Genomic DNA, 19,878 nt, shown 5'->3' with positions numbered 1-19,878 from the left:
AGGATTGCAACCATAATGCAGATTAATATAACTGGTGCAATTAATAATATTGCATTATGCAATTATTACATTGTGCAAATCAATATAAGTAATATGTAAGACTGCCTGCCTAGTGTAAATGAACATGTTATGCAGATTATTTCAACTAATAATGGCATTTTTCTTTTTAAATATAGGGTGACCCAGGAATTGAAGGTCCAATTGGCCACCCTGGTCCTAAGGTAAGTTATTCTGGGTCTCACTTTTAAGCATTAGTTCTTGTGCCTAGAACTTGACCAAGTAAGAGAGTTCCATATATATATATATATTCATATTCATATTCATCTTGGTACTAACCAGTAATCAACAGAGCTGCAGAGAGCAAATTTATTTTACCTAGTGGCTCTCAAAATAGGAAGGATAATGAGCTACTCAAGAAAAATTAGGCAGATGTCATGTTCCGATAACTGAATGGTTGTTGGGCTGATGAGGTATCCATTCCTTTACCCTGTTCAACATCTAAAAACACCTGAAGCAGGAGCAATTACTCCATCTTAGGTTGTACAAACTGAGAGGAAAAGCAGCAGATGAGGACCCCTCAGTAACACTGATGGAAGACATGAGCCACGTCCTAAAAAGCACCCATCTGAGAGAAATATTGGATGACAGAAAGAAGAGGAAAAGTAGTGTGAATTCAGTAGAGAAATTCCAAAGAGATGTCATGAGTGCTGAAACAAAAAATGTGGGAATCCCATGCAAAGCATGGCTCTTCCACAGTAACTGACGGCCTGCGAATAAGCCTTAAGAATACAGTCTAGCCAGGAGCGAAACAGGAAGACAGGACGTGGAAGAAGACGGGTTGAGGCAAGCTGGGAGAGCATGAATTCCAAAGAAATCATTTACTTAAATATATTTGTTTAAAGTAATTAATTAACAAGTCTCAGTCTAAGTTCACTCTAGTCAGAACAGCATGTCAGAACCAAGACCGAACTTTGCACTGGTGTCATACATATCCACAAGCTCTAACTTTTTGCTTCTTTTCCAGGGTATTCCTGGTCTAAAAGGAGAAAAGGTAAGGTACTTAACACATACTAGAAAACCTTGGGAGATGTGCTGTGTGATTGGAATGTTTTATTTAGCCTAATTCTGCATCTCTAGGAAAGCCCCGAGCAATGTGTTCCCTGTCGCCTTTCCTGGAACTGGAGGCAAAGGGCCTTCGCCTGCATGCAGGACGTGCAATCCCTGGAACCTTCAGGTTGGGCTGAAACAAGCTCCTGGGACGCTGGAGAACCCCCGCCACGAGGGCAGTGCAGTGCTTTGGATTGGAAGGCAAAAATATATTCTGGAGCACAACTCCTTCAACCCAAAGCAGCTTTTCCTGGGTTGTGCTACAGAGATCCCAGGAAAAAATGTAGCTACTGAAGCAATTGCTCTGTGGATGTCCTCACATGCCTGAAGCACCTTCGGCCCTCAAATCTGAAGCACTGTCCAGCCCTAATCACTACCAGTGAGCAGTTGTCCTATGCTTTACCAAACTGTTCTTAGGTAAATTGTGTTTTGATTTTAATAGTATCTGGCTGATTGCTGGAATTGCTGGGATGTTATTTATGTTATCATTTGGGACTTTCATATTGTAAGCCACCTTGGTAAAATCTCTATCCCTAAATAATGCTTTTCACGTACACACACACATATACCCACTTGGCCAGGGGCGGCTTCTGAGGAGCAGGACTTAATTAACAGTTTGTTCTGTACATTACAGCTAAAGTCTCATGGTAGGCATAGGAACGGGAAGACCTTCTGTGTAATTTTAATTTTGTTCTAGGACAATATTTAGTGACACAGAATTAGTTCACTCTGTCCCAAATAATTTCTTAACTAGCTGCTATACTGTTATGGCTGTTTTTAAAGGAAGCAGGGCTTGACTCATCTTGTTTCTTATATCCTTTGTAGGGTGAGTTTGGAGCAGATGGACGAAAGGTAAGGTTTGACAAAGGAATGTAACACATTATTTCAGCGTTGGTCTTATGGAGAAAGCTGTCTCTGATGCTTTCGGTCTTTGATTTCAGGGAGCTAGTGGTTTCTCTGGAAGAAATGGCACTGATGGACAGAAGGTAAGGTTGTTTTTAGCACTATATTGTCAGCCTTTTGTTATATCTATAAAATGCCTTTTTAAAGGGGAATGAGCACCCTAAATTTAAGCTTTAACTGGCACTTTAAAATAAGGGTGGCCCAGACAGATCATTACTTTTCCCTTTCCTTTTACAAATGAATGTTCGCTGCTGGTTGGTAAGTTCTGTATTCTTCTGTCTCACTCCTGCAGTGCTCTAAAACCCACATCCTTGTTTCATTTAATCTAATTGGAGGAGAGTAACTATTTAGTTTACAGAAAGAGTCATTTGACCTGTCTGAAGAACTGTCAATACCATGTTGCATATTGATCCTGAACAGTTGAGACGTATCCAAAATTAGTGGAGCCCCTGTGAGTTATCACTCCATCACCCACATCTTTCTTAGACTTGTTACTGCTCTTCTCTTGGCATTTGGTCTGCAATCGTTTGCTGCTACTTTAGGTCAAGGTATGGCAACGCATGGGTAGCAGGCCGCAGGCAACTCCCCAGCCTTACTTTTTGCAGCTCTCCAGGATAATGTCATCAATGTTCAGTGGCAAAATGACACATTCTATTACAATTACTTTTTTTTTCACTCTTAAAAATTAGTTAAGGCTTAACACAGATGTTTTACACTTCAGTAGCCCCTGGGAGGATGAAAAAAATAGAAATATAGCTCATCCCTCCTGCCTCAAAGGCTCTCTCTTCCCAGATCATTCTCCAAAGAGGCCCTGAGGAGTTTTGGAGGGAGCTGGATATTTAAGCAGAAAACTAAGCACAGTGTGCTTCACCCACCCCACCCCCCTTTAATGGTGTTCACAATCTCTCCTTTTATATCTAATATTTTCAGGGCAAGATGGGACGGATCGGACCTCCTGGCTGTAAGGGTGACCCAGGCAACAGGGTAGGAGTGCTTTCTTATATTAACGGCAACTCTTCCTTCATATTTCTTGTGAAATTGTTGCAAGGGAGAGTATACTAGAGTAAGTTGCAAGTGTCTTGGAGCATTTTATGGAAGATGCAGGTTTCTTTGATCAAAACATACCTTGAAAATAAATTAAATATATTTCACTGGTTTGTTTATCAATAAAACAAATGACAACCTGAAATAAGAAGATGACTTTTATTTACAAATTCTGTGCAGCTCCTCAAGTTGAATAATAAAACACACTAATACTAAATATTCTGAAAGAACAATGTGAAGGGTGCAAGCAAATTAGTCAGTGAATTAATAGTGGAAAGAGGAAGAAGACTGACCAGTAGGAACCCTTTAGGAAAAAGGATTCAATTAACATTTAATGTATCGTGGATGTATAGTCAGCTTCTGCTTCTTTGCAGTTGCCTGTAATCATTCAGTAGACTGTTCTACCCACTAGCAATCACACCTCCGTGCATGACACTCACTCTGATTAGCCAAATTGCTTACACTACAGCAGTGCAAGCTCAGGCATTTGATCCGTGGGGTGGATATGACTTGTCTTCTCTTTTTGCAGGCAGTATGTATACTTGGTTTTTACATGGTTTGATAATTTTTTACCTTTTTTAATTGTATGTTTTAGTATTAGCTATCTGGGACATGTTTTAGGAGAAGGCAGAGTATAAATATAGTAAAAATGACATAACAATAAGGGTCACACACCAAAACCTCCAGTATGTGACCTAACACTGGAATGGTAGACAGTATTAGCAATTGGTGGACCTTAAGTCCGCCCTGCTCCAGGTTCACAAATATCTTTTCCGTTCACATCTTTTCCATTTCTACTCTGGAGTAATGATCAATTATTTGTGTGCTCAGTTCTCAGCATTCTTTTTGAATTCAGAATGTGGTTTACATCATTATAGCTGAGTAGAAACTGAATTGTATAGAAGTTCATAAAACTTGAACTTTCACAGACCCTTTGTATGGAAGGCAAGGGAACTAGCTGTACACTGAGAAGTCAAAAGTATGACATAGTTTTGGCTCTTGGCAGAACTCAATTGTGAGCAAAGCCATCATGGTTACTACCAGATTCCATCCTCAGCATTCAGATTTGCACCATATAAAGTTCTGAGAAGGGTGAAACGTACCTCTAAATATTTGTGCAGAGTCTTTTTGCATTCCTTTCTAGTACACTACCACCAAATAACCCCATTTAGATCTTGTCTGAACATTCCCAGATGCATTTCTGAAACTGACTGCATTCTGTTCAAGACATGTAGAGAAATAAGCATCAGGATGGATATCTTACACCTTAAACATGAGATGTTTTCACCATTGTAATATCTGCAGTCATAGAGCACTGTCCTATTGTTTACGTTCTACTTTTCTAAATGATATGGCTTGTGACTAAGTCTGTCTGTCTGTCTGTCTGTCTCTCTCTCTCTCTCAGGGTCTTGATGGCTACCCTGGAAGTCCTGGTGATAAAGGGCCACAAGGAGAGGAAGGGATAAAGGTCTGTACATTTCCCTACTCGCAGAGACGAAGGGCAGCCTGACATAGTCAGGAAGAGTAAATTAAAACAAAGGCAGTACATTAATCTGGCTCACTGTTGAAGTTTCATAAAGCTTCTCAAGATATTTAGTTTAGAAAAAGGATAGTAAAAGGGAATAGGAATGGTAGAGATTTTTTTAAAAAAAGGCTTGTGGGATTCTTTTCAGAACTCTGGGTTACCAGTAGGAAAACCAAAAGGAAGTTGCTCTTCACTCAGGGAATCCTAGGGCTGTGCTGAGCTTTGGAATGGACCTCCAAAAGGTGCTTCAGAAATACCAAAATGTCTGCAGAGCCTTAAAGGAGCCCCAAGCCTGGCAGTCTGGTGCGGATATATGCAGCTTCTCTGCAGCATCCCAAAGTAGCTGCATGTTTTCTCTGTTCCGCTGATTTTACCTTTATAATGAAAGAAATCTTATGATGAGTTTTGACTTGTAAAGGGAGCTAGCAATTCTGAAAAGGTAAGGAAAATGCTGCTGTCTGTAGGAAGATAGCTGAGAGCTACTTCCTTCCATGTCATTTTCTGTTTCCCAGTTGCTATTTTTCCCCATGGGCAAGCTGTTCATTGGGAAAAGTAGGGAACAATTTAAAAGGAGAAAAGCACACTGTTCCTTTAATGAATTTCTCCCAGCAACTATACAGTATATCACTGCTATTAAATTACATTTAAAATGAGACATTTATTTATAGCTCTTCCATGACTATCAGAATGGAATAGATTTTAGGAGAGCCTAGTCTACAGTCTGCATGTCTGGAAGTTGGGAAAGGCTGCTTTAGAAGCTTCTCAGTAACTCTGGAAGGCCTTAGGAAATGGGCATCAGAAATAAAACAAGTCTCCGCTAAGCAACTATGATGAGTTCCTTGGGGGTGGAATGGACCAAGACCCAAGGTTTGGTTGATTTTTCCCCACCCAGGGATGTTTTATTGTTCAAAATTAAATTTTCCAGGATCTGGATATGGAAGAGGAAGCTTAATACCTATTTTGTTCCTATACTTACGTATATCTCTATTACCCTAACCCTAATCCTAATTCTGCCTCTATTTTTTCTTATCTCTGTGGTCTCCTATCTCTATGTTTCTCTGTTACTAATTTTCTGATGTATGCCCTGGGCTGTAGATTGTGACCTGGAGAAATATTGCATTGACTGGTAAAGTTTGGGCTCTCTGTAAACCAAATTCACCCTAATTAATTGCACACTCTTCTTCTTTTCTGTCTCTTTTGGAGCTAAGGGGAAAGTTAAAAGGCTTCCATCCCCACCCCCAATCTCTGTCTCCTGGGATAACCAGGTCTCCTTGGGAGGCCTTCTTCTGAGAAACATGTTTATTCAAGAATAACACTGCCTTTGCTGCACCTCCCTACCTCTTTGGAGAATACAGTTCTGCTAACTTTTACAGTCCTTGTCTGCTTGAGAGGATCAAGTTACAGCTCCTTCCCTTTCAGCCTAGACAGTTTTTGCCCCCTTCAAAGTACACCACTGTCCCAGCCACCTTCTTCAGAGCAGGCTGGATGGATCAGCCCTCACCATGTCAGCTTTAGGTAGGGGGTCACTTATTACATCTTCACTTCCTTCTGGCCAAGTACTGGCCTCTCTTTTGCTGCTGGTCCAGAATCCAATCCTTTTGTTCCTTGCCAGTTGCTCCTTTCCTCACCATCTCCTCCTAGTTGGTGCTCTTTTGTCTGCACAAGGACCTCTGGATCTGGTCTGTCCCCTGCCAATCCCTTCTGCTCACTGATTTGTTTCTCTCCTGTTCCATCTTCTTTCTGGCTCAACTTCCCTTCTGTCCACACCTTCAATCTCCTTCCTAGCTTCCACCATACATCCTTCTGCTGAGTGTGATCATAACATAGTTTGATGGGGACTAATTTCATTTTGATTCCAGTCTGCTTGTACTGAAATATGCAATCTATCTATCTATCTTACAGCCATTACTTACTACATCTGTTTCAGGGAGATCCTGGCCGGCCTGGCAAAGATGGACCACCTGGTCTCAGTGGAGATAAAGGAAGCCCTGTATGTAACCCTATGGCTCTAGTTATTTGCTGAAATAATTGAATCCCTTGAACTTCAGAGCCATACTCTAACTGTACTGCATCAGTAGCATGATTTCAAACTGTGGATATAATCTATCTGGCTATGTTCCTTTTATAGCAACTGTGAGAAGTTAGGAAAATAGGGATCTTGGTTAGACTGGACTAAACTTAGACTAAACTCCTCTAGGAAAACCCGAAATGTTAAGGGGAATTTTTGTATTTGGGGACAAGCACTCAATGCAAATATGACTGAAATAAATATCTAAGACTTAGGGCGTGTGCTTCCAATCTGCAAAATCCAGGGTCTTCTGTAACGTTTGTTTGGGGATAACTCCCTTCCTCCAGTACAAATTTTACAATCCAGGCTATTGGCTGAACTCTCTAACGTTGTGCTTGAAACTATCTGTGAGCAGATTATCTGAAGGTAAGCTGTTCCCAGCATGAGCCTGTCTGGAGAGACTTTTTCTTCCAACCTACTATTTTCAGAGTTATATTTAGCAGGGTTGCAAAAAAAAAAAAAAAAGTGGCTAAGTAAGCCCAACACAGACCCCTTCTAATTTGGTCCCTCCCTCCTCGCGATAACTAATTACTGATCTGTATTAGAAGAGAAAGGAGACAAATTTGTCACAATGCGAAAGCCTAGCATTTGAAAGTGTGGTTCATAGATTGGAACACCACCTTCTATTGTCCGTGAAGCCTTTTCTGATGGGTTTTGCTTCTATCATTTCTCTTTTATTTTCAAAGGGACCGAAAGGGTACAAAGGAGAACCTGGTCTTCCTGGTCTCAAGGGAGGTCCAGGTGCCAAAGGACTTGAGGGACCAAAAGGAGAACCTGTAAGACCATTGATGGTTTCTAGCTTTGCTTTTTTCTATCGTTTTCAAAAGCAGGTTGCATTACAAGTCTTGAAATACACTGAGATGATTAGTTCTTCAGAGCTGTATGCAGTATCTAGATGCAGGTGCCATATTGGTAGATTTTCTTCCACAGTATATAATAGCTTGTGAAACAATTCACTTTATCAATCACTATATGAAGATTTGGAGGTTCCAATTTCTCTCTTTTTATGACATTGAAATGTCACAATATAAAAATGTATGTCAGTTTCTGAACTTTAATTTTCTGCTTTAATATTTAAATATTTAATAAAACGTCTCCCCTTAGCACATATTAGTGGGCCAAATACATGGAAGAAACAGACAATAATGTTAAAATAAATGCATTGTATTCCTCCTCTGTGAGAACTGATCCACCAGAAGCTATATCAAGTGCAGATGTGGACACTGTTTTTGGGTGAAAATGTTTTCATAAATTATGGGGACATTACAGACATTCAAATGAAAAGCTCAGTTCAGTAAATTAAAAAGTTCGGAGTTAACTATGTTTTTATTGTAAACCGCCCAGAGTCCCCCTTTCTTGGGAGAGATGGGCAGTAATAGAAGTTTGAAAAATAAATAAACAAACAAACAATTTTTGAAATGCAGAGTGCTTAGTAAATGTTGACTTTTTAGACAAAATAAACCTGTTTAGACTTAAAAAGAATTTTCTGAGACTTTTGTTAAGAAAAAAAAATCTTTATAATCTTGAAAGGTTGCTCTGGTCTGAATTTTGCTCTAATTAGTTGATACTTGAATCCTTTTATTTGGCCTTCCTTTCCTGGTAGTATCTACATGTCTTAAAAAGAATAAGTACTCTTTGTGCAGCTGTTTAGCATTCCAATGAAGTAATCTGCTTTTTAACCATCTTACTCTGTTTTGCCAAGGGTCGTCGCGGTGATCCTGGAGACATAGGACGTCCTGGAAATCCAGGAACCAAGGGGGACAAAGTAAGTTCACCAAGTAGCCAAAGGAATGGAAAGACACCCCCTCCCCTCTGGTGCGTACAGAAAACTACAGTATTGGGGAAAGGAATGATACATGTAGATTTCTAGTACAAATGAACAAGCTGTAACGAAGAACCAAAGGATGCCTGGGAAAAGTTTTATCTTTCTTCCTAAAGCTACATATACTGTAGTTATATTGCTGGGAATCCAGGAAGATGAAGGGAGCTGTTACTTATGAGGTTCTTTTGCCCTCATTAATACTTTTCACAATAATTTTTCAAGACATGTTGGTGGCTCTTTTATTTCATTGCTGGAATTCTTAACATGGTACTTATAGACTTCACTTTGCTTGCCAGTGTATGTCCTGGCAATTTCCAGTCTGTCTTGACTTTTAAAGTTTTAAAAAAAAAATATTCGGAAAGTGACATTCTGCAAAGCAAAGTGCCAACCTTCGGAATCATCTTTCTGCCTCGGGGACCCACAGGGCTCCATGAGCATTCTTTGAGAATGAAAATGGAGCAGGGTTATAGCTAGCTGGCAAGGCCATCTGAGAAAGAAGGAGAGATGAGGAGAGGCCTAGAGGGGACGGGAGATGGAGGAAGCATTCTCTCCAGTTGCCTCCTGATAAATCAGTGTTTTATACTTGGCCTTGCCTACTGTGGCATCCATTTGTGACAAAGCCCATTATATGTTCTGAAAGGTTTAAGTATATCCACTGACTCAAATGTCTGGAGGCCCTCCTCATGCCTTTGAATTTATTTTTAGTTATGTTTACCTGTTGCTTTGGGACAATAAACAGATTTAGAGATAAGTAAGTTAAGTGGTAGAATCCGGGTCCCCAAAGTTTGTCTTAAATCACGATTTAAATATTAGGATGTATGTCTTGCTGGAGCTTTCTCTCATACTTCCAATTATCAAATGCAGTAAGCTAGAATAGGGTTGAAGGCAATGACTAACATGAATTATTTCTTTATTCACAGGGAGATCCTGGTTCTGAGGGACAAAGGGGTCTACCAGGAGAAACTGGAGAGAAAGGAAGAAATGTATGAAAGAATGATAGAGTCCCAGTAAATGCCCTCCATTTAGACTTCTCTAGCCACTACTTTAAAAGCAGATTGAAAAATGTTTACCTATTAGTACTGATATTTACATATTATTGGTTCACATCTACTACTAGAATTTGTGAGACTGCTAAAAATATCCTGGCAAACCGGCACTTTACTATGTTAAACTCTGATGCTCTATTTCTGACAGAAGAAAAAAAAGATGGTGGGGTAGGGGAAGGTGAACAAGAAGTCCAGTCCCAGCTACCCACTATTAACCATACTAGTTAATAGAATTGAAAGGGAACAGAACTCTGGAGGTTACTCTGGGTCATGCACTGTCCTGAATAGATTGTATTCTTTGTCTGGGTTTCACCCCCAAAGTCTTGCCTTCTTGTCCAAACTTTCTGGGACTGGGTCTCCTTTCCAACTCAGTTAATAATATTTAATATTTCAGTTTTGAGGCTTCACAACTCTGGGTGGCTTACAATTAAAGAGAATTTAAAAGAAACAACATATATCAAAGAAGTGATGTACATATTCTACATGATTAAGAAACCTCAGATTCAAGAAATGTGCTGATAGTCTTTTATAGCCATTAAGACATCTTTCTTAGTATGTTTTAAGCAAATATAGCCTTAAGACTGCAAAGGTATGTAATAGAAATTGCTGCTCCTTATTTGTGGTTGCAGTGAAACCTAATTTTGGCTATTTCTGCAGCATGTGATTCTAGGACTCAGGAGCAAGCCAACGTTTGAAGTATAATACAGCAGGAGCATTGAATTCTAATGAACAACAAATGTCTCTGTCTCCTTGTTTTGCAATAATTATTAAATTCATTTTATAAGGATTGACCTTCAGTTGCTTTTCAACATATAGTTGAATGCAGTTCAGGCTTGATAGGCATGAATCTGTGAAATCCGTTATGGCTAAAACAAGGTTGACAACACATAAGCGAAATGTTTGTGTGAGTATTCTAATATATTACCATAATACAATATAATCATTTTCACATGTTATGACTTAGGATGGCTTTATTCTCTAAGTAAGCATCTATATGTCTACAGTATCTGAAGAGAGGGGTAGATCTGACTGTTCATCTCACATTTTGTTTCACAGGGAGATCAAGGACTGCCAGGCCAGCGCGGTCCACCAGGTGGTGTGGGAGAAGCAGGCAACCCTGTGAGTATAGCTGAGCACCTTTGCAGGATACAGCCATTAACTTCCTGTGTTGTTGCTCTCCAAGGAGCTTCAGAATAAGGAAATAATGTATTTTATTACCCCACGCAAATCATGACTTTCAGTCAAGATTAAATCTTTTGTTCTTTGCTTCTTACTGTAGATTTCAGTTGTCTCCCTTTTTGTCCAGCTCAATATAACTAATGTCCACAACATCTCTGGGAGGATCCAAAATCTATTACTCTTCTTTTATTAGAATTACCCATAATGACACAAGAGAATAAACAATAATAGCACCTCAGATGATGCACTGCATCTGTATTTCAACTTTTGGAAAAGTGTTTTCTTAATTTTTGTAAGGTATATTTATCTCTCTTACTTAGGATTTAAGTATAATTTTAATAATGACAATAAAAATACAATAAGAAGTGCACGCTTTTGAATTCTTCATCAGAAAAAGTGATGCAAATAGCAAGGGATTAAAAAAAATCAGAAAAGTTCAGTGGTTAGGCAAGGTATTTTAGCTATGCGATTGGACACTACACTAAATTGCAGTCTCTAAATGGACAAAGAAGCAGTGGCTGAAAATCTAAAGACTAGGTGAATCTCAAATCTATTGCCTGTAGTGGATTGGCAGAGAACAGATGGAAGGAAAAACATGACTGACTGTATATTAATAAAGTAATATATGGAGCCCATTCTCAGTGGCGGAAAGGATGTTGATCATGGATGAACTCCAAATGCTATAACTGATCAGTCACCTCTGTATTCCATCGCTTTGTTCCCTCCCCCCCACATCCTGTTTGCAGGGCTCAGCTGGAGATCCTGGGAGAGAAGGTGAGAGGGGCGACATGGGACCCAAAGGACCCAAGGTAAGACCTGTAGCTACCAGAAACAGACTTAGGTTTGTCCTACTTTGTTTTGTAATGTTAGCTTGATTTAATCAGCCAAGACAGCCTTGTTTTAAGACTGCCTATGGTCCAGACAGAGGAGGTGTCCTTTTCATTCTTAAGTGTTTGAAACTTCAGATTCGTAGCATTTTTAATAAGTTGTTCATTATCTTTCAGTCAGTGTTTCTTGCCAACTGAATGGGTTCTTCTACTTGCTCATTAAAGGCCTATACAACTTAAAAGGAAAGCCAGTTTGATGTTGTGGTGAAGGCAACAGGCTAGAAACCGGGAGACCATGAGTTCTAGTCCTGCTTGGGGCACAAAGCCAGCTGGGTGACCTTGGGCCAGTCACTCCCTCTCAGCCCTAAGAAGAAGGGAATGGCAAACCACTTCCAAAAAACCTTGCCAAGAAAACTGCAGGGACTTGTCCAGGCAGTCACCAGGAGTCAAGTCTGACTTGAAGGCATGCGCACATGCACGCACACACACACACTCTTAAATTAAAAGGCCAGCCAATTATTTTTTAATGGAGGTCATGTGCAGACTTTTAAGATGTATTGATTTTTATGGATTTTTTTTTTTTGAGGAGGATACAGTGGTATGTATACAATGTTGAGTAGAGATTATTAACCCTAAACACTGATGATTTAGATAACTTGGACTTTACAAATAAATAAAAAAGTTCATATCAATATTAACTATGATAAAATATTAATATTGATAAACGTAAGGTTGCTTAGATTTTACATCTAAAACATCAATAAACTGTAAAATACATTAAATTGTTTTTTATATGCTAAAGGTTTCTATCTTAAACTTGATATTTAATACGAAGGTTTCCATTCTTGTATTCTTACTTATTGTAGTTTTTGCCTATTAAAAAAAACAACAACAGAAAGAAAACAAAAAAACTCCTATTTGGTTCCTAACTTCCCCCTTCTTGTACCACTACAAGAACCGATACTGTGTTTATATTTGCCATGCTGTGTTATATACTGTATATTCAACCATTCTTGCTTGAATTTGGCTAAACGTCTGTTGTGAATATATGCTATTAACTTTGCCATTGCTGCACATTCTCCAAGTTTAAATTCCCAATCAGTTATTGTCAGAATTGAATCTTTCTTCCAGTGTTGGGCAAAATTTGTTCCCACTACTGTGAGCATGTATCTCAGTAAATTATATTTCTTGTTGATATTTTCTGAGATTATACCTAGTCAGAAAAGTTGTGATTTCATTTTGAATTTAATTTCCAAAATTTTCTGCATTGTATTATACATACCTTTCCAGTACTTTTGAGGTTCTTTAACATGTCCACCACATGTGATAAAATGTTCCATCTGTGTCATGGAATTTCCAACATTTGTTACTGTATGATATCTCTATCTTGGAGATTATTGACAGAGTTGTGTACCATCTCTAAAACATTTGGTACCAATTTTCTTTTAGATTATAAAAGCAAGTTTGGAGTAAATTTTATGGAATTGGTGATTTTATGGATGTTGTGATGTAATTAGATCCATGTGATTAATGTCAGCTGTCCAGAGTCATTAGAATAAGTGGTAGACAAATAATTATAATATATAGATAATAAGATCTAGGCTCAATTGTCTTACAGATTAGGACTAAGCCAACTTCTGGAGTCTCATATTTGAAATGTTTGAAATGTGTCTGTGCTTTTTTCTTTTTTTAATCATAGGGTGACGGGGGAAGACCTGGCTTAAACTTGCCTGGTCCCAGAGGATCCCGGGTATGTTTTCATGATGTGGCCTATTTATATTAAATGCTTCACATAGAAAGACTTCCAAGAACAACGCAGGAGAGCCAATAGAAAAGCTCACTTGCAGAACAGTCCATGAGAAAGCCTCTTCTCTGTCTTTTATTCACCTACTTATATTTTTAATCCACCCAAGAACAGGGGTTTCCTGGGTGACTTAGAAACTAAAAGACTTTCTCTCTCTCTGGGAAGGCCGGGTCTGTTACACCCAACTATCCTGCTCTGTTGAACTTCTTGGAATGATCCTGCAACCATGCGGTGTAAGGTGCTTATCTGACAATTCCAGGATATGCTGCCAAATTTAAAGTTGTAAAAACAGTGTCTGTGCAAATTATTTTTAATATGAAAGAGAAAAGGAGAAGATAGTCCTTATCCATCTCTTAACGTTTACTAAAATAAAGACAGTCTTTTTCATTGCTGCCTCCCAATATTTTTTAAAGAAATGAATCTCCTCTTCCCAGTTCTTTTGCTTACTTCATGGTCAGGTAAAGAAAATGAGGTGAAAAATTCATCAGAGTATTAATTAAAAACGTACAGCAGAAAATGTTTTTTCCCCCCTAACCAAGCAATTCTGCAATGATTTCCCATTACAAGTAGGTGAAGGAATTATCTTTGCAACAGATTATTTCAAATGCAGTTTTCATTTCAAAGGTGTTTCCATTCAAAAAAATTGTGAAAATTTTAATACTTATATGGAAAAATCAAGAAAATAGTTTTATATACAATTAGTATACTGTACTCTTTAAACTGTTATCTTGAGGAAAAGAGTATATTTTTTGAATGTGCAAGTCATATGGGTTCAACCCAGTGTCTGTTGACACTAAGAGAAGACACTGACAAGGTGCACAGATCATGCTTAGATACAACATATACTGTACATTGTATGTTGTGTGAACCAAGCCAATTCGGTTGCTATCCCTTGTTTTGGAATGTTGTTCATCGGATATTTTACTACTCTCATTCTTTATTGAAGCCAAGGGAAATTGCTTAAATACCTATGAAGATTCTCTTGGCACCCTAATAATTCTGTTTGTTTGTCTATCTATCTAATCTAATCTAATCTAATCTAATCTATAAATCACTATAAGAAACTTTATACACCACCTTATGTTTGAACAAATCCATGGCAGGGTACAAGGAAAACTGAACCACTTTTCTCTCTTTCTAGGGTGACAAAGGTGAAAAGGGGCATCTAGGACCAGAGGTATGGTACACTTATGTATTTGCTTTTGCTAACAAATTGGCTATTGGGCAATGTCCTGGTCTTTTCCTTCAATTGTTGAAGAACTGATCCTGGAAGCAGCTATAAGAACTGGCAAGAGGGTTGTGCAGGTGGTGTCCATACTGGAGCTGTTATGGGGACTCTTGAGGTGCCAGTGATATGCCAGTGTGTAAGTGAGCCACAAGATTAATACTGATCATGGCCTGATGAACTCAAGGGGATGGGTACAGGAATTCCTGGGGCCATTGTGATACGCAGGGCCAGACTTGGATTTTTTCTGCCTGCACAGCCAAACCTTTTGCTGTTCTGTGTGAAATCACCTCCTGCTGAGATACTCTTCTCATCAACTTCTTTTTATTTCTATTTAGCATTAAGCCCTTAACTGAGCCGGGCAGATAATTCCTTCTGAAAGAATAATAAAGGATAATGGGGTATTGGGAAGAAAAAAGTGAGCTGTAGAATAAAATACAAAACAATATCTTCTTTATACCATTTTTGAAACAGGGTTCAAGAGGTGACCTTGGGCCAAAAGGAGTTAAAGGGAAAAAAGGACAGCCAGGTGAAGATGTAAGTACACTCTTGATCTTACATTCTCTAACCTATTTAAGAACTTTAACAGTTCGAAGGCGAATTTACCATTCTGATTTGAAAAGCATTTCCGGTGTGCTCTTGCACTACTCTTTGGCTTATTATGGATTTGGCTAATTGTAAGCCCTATCTTTCACAGTAATAAACTCATATCTTTTATACACTTATAGCTTCTCTCATGGGTTTAAAATTATACTGCTGCCCCATATAATCTTAAGAATTAGGACATCTCTTACATCTCTTATATAATTGTGTGTGTGTGTGTGTATATAAAATTATAATTGTTCTATCAGTAGAGTATGAGGAAATAATGTGGATATCATATACCTATGAACAAGCAGATTTAAACACCAGGAAGCACCTGGTTCCCAGGCCTGTAGTTAAAATGCACATGCAAGGGTTGCTATGTGAGACTCTGGGTACCACAGATGTTTCCTGCAGTGATGATAGTATATGAAGCCGGCTGGATTTTTCAGCATTGTGTAAATTAGTAATTCACGGGTAGAGCTCAGAAACCTGGTTTAAATGGTTGTACTGGCTGGGACCTGTCCTGCTTTCTGAGAGCTCTTGGTTCCATTTCTGTTTCTGGCTGAAATGATCTTACAGGGGCTTAAAAACGATGCAGAACCCTGCAAATCCAGTATGTGTGTGTGGGTGGGGGGGGATAACTGTATGCCCAGGGAACTGTACCCCACTTTAAACCCTCTCTGAAGCAACTGTGATCTCTCTCCAAAGGTCTGTCATTCATTTTCTGTATGGTACAGTAAAACCTTCTGCATTCACTGCTTTTCACTGCATTCCTCTGTCTTTCTAGGGAGGCATTGGCCTTCCAGGTCAGCCTGGACCCAGAGGACCCAATGGTGAACCTGGACCTGAGGTACTATAGTTGTTCATCAGGTTGGACATTATTGCATTGCTCCCTTCCCTTGGCATGATGCGCTTGGGCAACTCCTTAGGCCCACACCAGATAAACAGAAGGCAAAAGATGAAGTGAATACCTTGACACCCCCAGCAATGTGCTTTTGTCGCTAAGGTGGGAGGAAAGTACATCACTTTCTAAGCCACTGCCCTGACAGCAGTCCATTTACCCCATCTCTGCTGAGAGGTTGGTAATGTTGTTGCCTGCGCTGCAAGTAACATCCATTATTTTCAGCATAGCAATTGGTTCCAGTAGACTGAAAAAAAGCAGGCTGGGTTTGGGGGCGGGTGGTCCTTTTCCCTTTAAGTTAATGCTTGCTTCAGGAGCACTACATTTAAAGGGAGAAGGAAAAGTAGGGGGATTTCCAGGAGAGCAAGTCCTGTGGGCCCTTTCCTAGTCCTTTGAACACAATGGCTGCATTAAAAGCACTCTTTGACATAATTCTTTCATTCTGTTCCAATCTGTATATTTTCCTTACATCCATTGTCTGTTCATTCTTCCATTCTTCCATTCTTCCTTTCTATTCATTTTTCTTATACCCCTTCATACAGGGTTCTTCTGTACCTGCTAATCTTCCAGTTCTACCTTCACTCTAGTTTCTTTCACTTCTTTCTATTTTCCTCATGTCCATTTTTTTCCCAAGAACCACTTTCGACTCTACCAAAACACATTTAGTCTCACAATCAGAACCATCTAATCACTCTTATATCTTTCACTAATTCTCTCAGTCTTTTATGATAGATAATCAAATCAATGAGACTTTTAGATCTATTTTTTTGCCACATACACACAGGAATAGATTTATGCTTAAACCATATATTCAGAACAAATCTTTTCCTAAGCAATTAATCAGCAAACTGTCACTGCCACTCACAATCATTCTTAAGTCTCTGAATGGCCATGACACATTTTCTGTGCTCTCCTGCCTGGATTCTACTTATCCACTCATGTCACCTAACGAAGTAATTTTTTCCTTGCGTTTTTCTGGAATTTTTTATTCCCCGCCAAAGAGGCATGGAGTACAAACTTACCGAGCAAGGGGAAATCATGGCCAGTGAGATCAGTCTGTTTTTCATTTAAGAACAGTCATTAGCCACCCTGGCCATCCACCCACCAGGACTGGGCTTCTTTCCATCTTCCAGTTTCTTCCTTCAGAAATGTTCACTTGGTATGCACGTTGCATGGGCATCTTGCCATAATTTGGCCATTTGAACATTTGACGAAATAATCTGCAACACATAGTGCTGTTTTGAGAGAGTAAGTGCACAGGAACTTATTTAAAGGTAAGTGGGGGGAAAGGAGAACCCCCTGGCCGCCTCCCAGACACAATGACTTCTTTTTCCCTCTTTGTTGACTTTCAGAAGAATTCTCACCATCGTTCCCCATTTCTACTTGTCACATTTAAGTGGGTCCTCCACTCCCCGCCTTTATGGACAGGAAGAATTAAAAGGGAACAGAAGTAGATGCAACATTAAGAACTGATAGCTCTGTTCTCTCTCCTTTTTTTGCCCTTGCTATTCCCTTCTCCTTCAGTGCTGTATCTTTTCAAAATGGGAGCCAGGGAAGGGGTGCAGGATTGTCGGTTTGGTAGTCCTCATTTAGCAACTGCATCATTTAGCAACTGTTTGCAGTTACGATGGTGATGAAGAAGTAACTTTGCAACCAGTCCTTGCATTTACGACCTTCACAGTTCTGTAAAGCAACGAAAAGCTGAAGGAAAAAGCATAGTCACAGTTTTACTCAATGACCACTTCACTTAACAACGAGTTGCTGGTCCCAGGTAGTCCCAGCAAAGACTACTTGTGGTGTGTAAATTATTCTGGGAACCTTTCAGGCTAAAGGCTGAAATAGATAATAAACACAGATGTGTTCGGAATCCATTTTGAGCATTTTTACTCTGTATATTAGCTTCCAAGGCTTCCAGGCAACTTACATTAATGAATGAAAGCATTTTAAAAGAACTGAAAAATCATAATAAAAAGTGCTGATGAACTTAGAATAAGTAGTTACTTCAAGAGGCAATCATAGCAGTGGAATTTTGCTCGTAGCCAGTTGTCAGCCGTACAAGGCAGACCAGACCAAGAAACCAAAGCCATATAGGTCTAAAACTACTTTTATTGGAACAGCTGTAGCAACAGAAACTTGGATGTCTGAATGCACTTCCCTCCTCCCTCGCTTTATCTTTGTGTGAACTAGGGAGGGGCTTATCTGAGACATTTTCTCAGGTTATTTTCTTGGCCTGGGCTCAGGCTGCTCTTATCTGTCCATTGCCTTGGTAGTGGCTCTGCCTCCCGTCCTTTAAGGCCATTCCCTATGCCCCCTGCACCACTTCTCTTCCTCCCCAGACAGCTGATTCTGGCAGCCTCAGTGGGCCAAAAGGAGTACCAACATTACTTTGCACAAAGTAATTAATGGATACAGGTTTGACATCAAGACTCAAACTCCCGGGAATTCCATCACAGATCCCAAAGTAGCAGTTTTGGAAGAAGGAAGTTTTGCCAACACAATTGAATGGGAGAGAGCCAAGTTTGCATATATGTGTATGTGTGTTTTGGACTATCCCAGAAGGTTTTAACAAACTCAATTGGTTTTTAATACATTACAATTGCTAATTGATAGGTGCTGGTAATCTGTCTCCCAAGGACCCCCCTCTGCCTTTCCCCTCCTACCACCATCCCAATGTGTTTAAATCCCACCTTAGTCATGCATCTGATGAAGTGAGCTGCAAGACACTTTCCTCTTTCTTCCGTTGCATTTCTGCAACACTTATATTTCCAAAAGTTGGTGAATGTTGAAAATATATTGCAAGTGAACATATTATTTTTCTTACATACTGAAATCTCAAAAAGACGGGTTTCCATTTTGTGAATGCCTCATTCGTCTTCTTTTCTAGGGTGATCCTGGTCCTCCTGGAGATCCTGGCCTAACTGTAAGTCAAGAGAATTTCTCACTACAGATTCACTTGGGTAGCTTTGCTGCCTTTATTATTTATTATTATTATTTATCGAATTTTATCACCACCCATCTCCCCCACAAAGGAGGGACTCTGGGTGGTTTACAACAAAAACAGAGTTAAAATTCGGTATCATTATAAATACAATAAATATAAATAGACAATAAAAAATATAAAATGTGATAAAATCCAGATGGCTAAAGATTGTATCTCAGTCCGTGAGTGTAAAGGCCATTCTAAGGAGCTAGCCGTCCCCACGAGTGATTGTTCCCCTTCCTGCTCCAGGCATGGTGACAGAACCAGGTTTTTAGTTCTTTATGGAAGTCCAGGAGAGAGGGGGCTTGTCTCACCTCTGGGGGAAGAATGTTCCAAAGGGTGGGAGCTACCACAGAGAAGGCCCATTTCCTGGACCCCGCTAGATGGAATTCTTTTACAGATGGGGTCTGTAACATGCCCTCTTTGCGTTACTGGGTGGGACGGGTCGATGTGATGGGGATGAGACAGTTCCTTGGATAACCTGACCCCATGCCATGTAGGGCTTTAAAGGTGATAACCCAACACCTTGAATTGGACCCAGAAGCAAACTGGGAGCCAGTGCAGCTGGCATAGCAAAGGTGTTACATGTGCCGATCTCGGGGCACTTAAAATTGCCCACATGGCTGCATTCTGGACCAGCTGTAGCTTCCAGATTTTCTTCAAGGGTGCCCCATGTAGAGTGCATTATGGTAGTCTATATGGGAGATGACCAGGGCGTGAGTGACTGTTCGAAGGGCCTCTTGATCCAGGATCCAGGAAAGGGCGTAACTGACGCACAACACAAAGTTGAGTAAAGGCCCCCCTGACCACGACTGCCACCTGCTCTTTGAGCAGGAGTCGTGAGTCCAGGAGGACCCCCAGG

The 19,878-nt window shown here is 39.8% G+C and overlaps 1 protein-coding gene across 3 annotated transcripts in view; it reads left to right on the top strand.

The window, feature by feature from the left end:
• The window catches only part of COL6A2 (collagen type VI alpha 2 chain), a 49,590-nt gene that overhangs the window by 14,822 nt on the left and 14,890 nt on the right, over positions 1-19,878 (top strand). For all 3 annotated transcript variants that reach the window (XM_063317828.1, XM_063317829.1, XM_063317831.1), the window contains exons 7-23: positions 177-221; positions 1,025-1,051; positions 1,933-1,959; positions 2,049-2,093; positions 2,941-2,994; positions 4,460-4,522; positions 6,507-6,569; positions 7,334-7,423; positions 8,350-8,412; positions 9,390-9,452; positions 10,572-10,634; positions 11,441-11,503; positions 13,221-13,271; positions 14,467-14,502; positions 15,025-15,087; positions 15,923-15,985; positions 18,921-18,956. In XM_063317828.1, the coding sequence (XP_063173898.1) occupies positions 177-221; positions 1,025-1,051; positions 1,933-1,959; positions 2,049-2,093; positions 2,941-2,994; positions 4,460-4,522; positions 6,507-6,569; positions 7,334-7,423; positions 8,350-8,412; positions 9,390-9,452; positions 10,572-10,634; positions 11,441-11,503; positions 13,221-13,271; positions 14,467-14,502; positions 15,025-15,087; positions 15,923-15,985; positions 18,921-18,956 (915 nt within the window). The remainder of the gene's footprint in view (positions 1-176; positions 222-1,024; positions 1,052-1,932; positions 1,960-2,048; positions 2,094-2,940; positions 2,995-4,459; positions 4,523-6,506; positions 6,570-7,333; positions 7,424-8,349; positions 8,413-9,389; positions 9,453-10,571; positions 10,635-11,440; positions 11,504-13,220; positions 13,272-14,466; positions 14,503-15,024; positions 15,088-15,922; positions 15,986-18,920; positions 18,957-19,878) is intronic.

Source organism: Candoia aspera, chromosome 1, assembly GCF_035149785.1.
Source record: "Candoia aspera isolate rCanAsp1 chromosome 1, rCanAsp1.hap2, whole genome shotgun sequence".
NCBI classification, from domain to species: domain Eukaryota; kingdom Metazoa; phylum Chordata; class Lepidosauria; order Squamata; family Boidae; genus Candoia; species Candoia aspera.
Note: the sequence above shows the minus strand (reverse complement) of the source record. Positions and strands in the feature narration are given on the sequence as shown.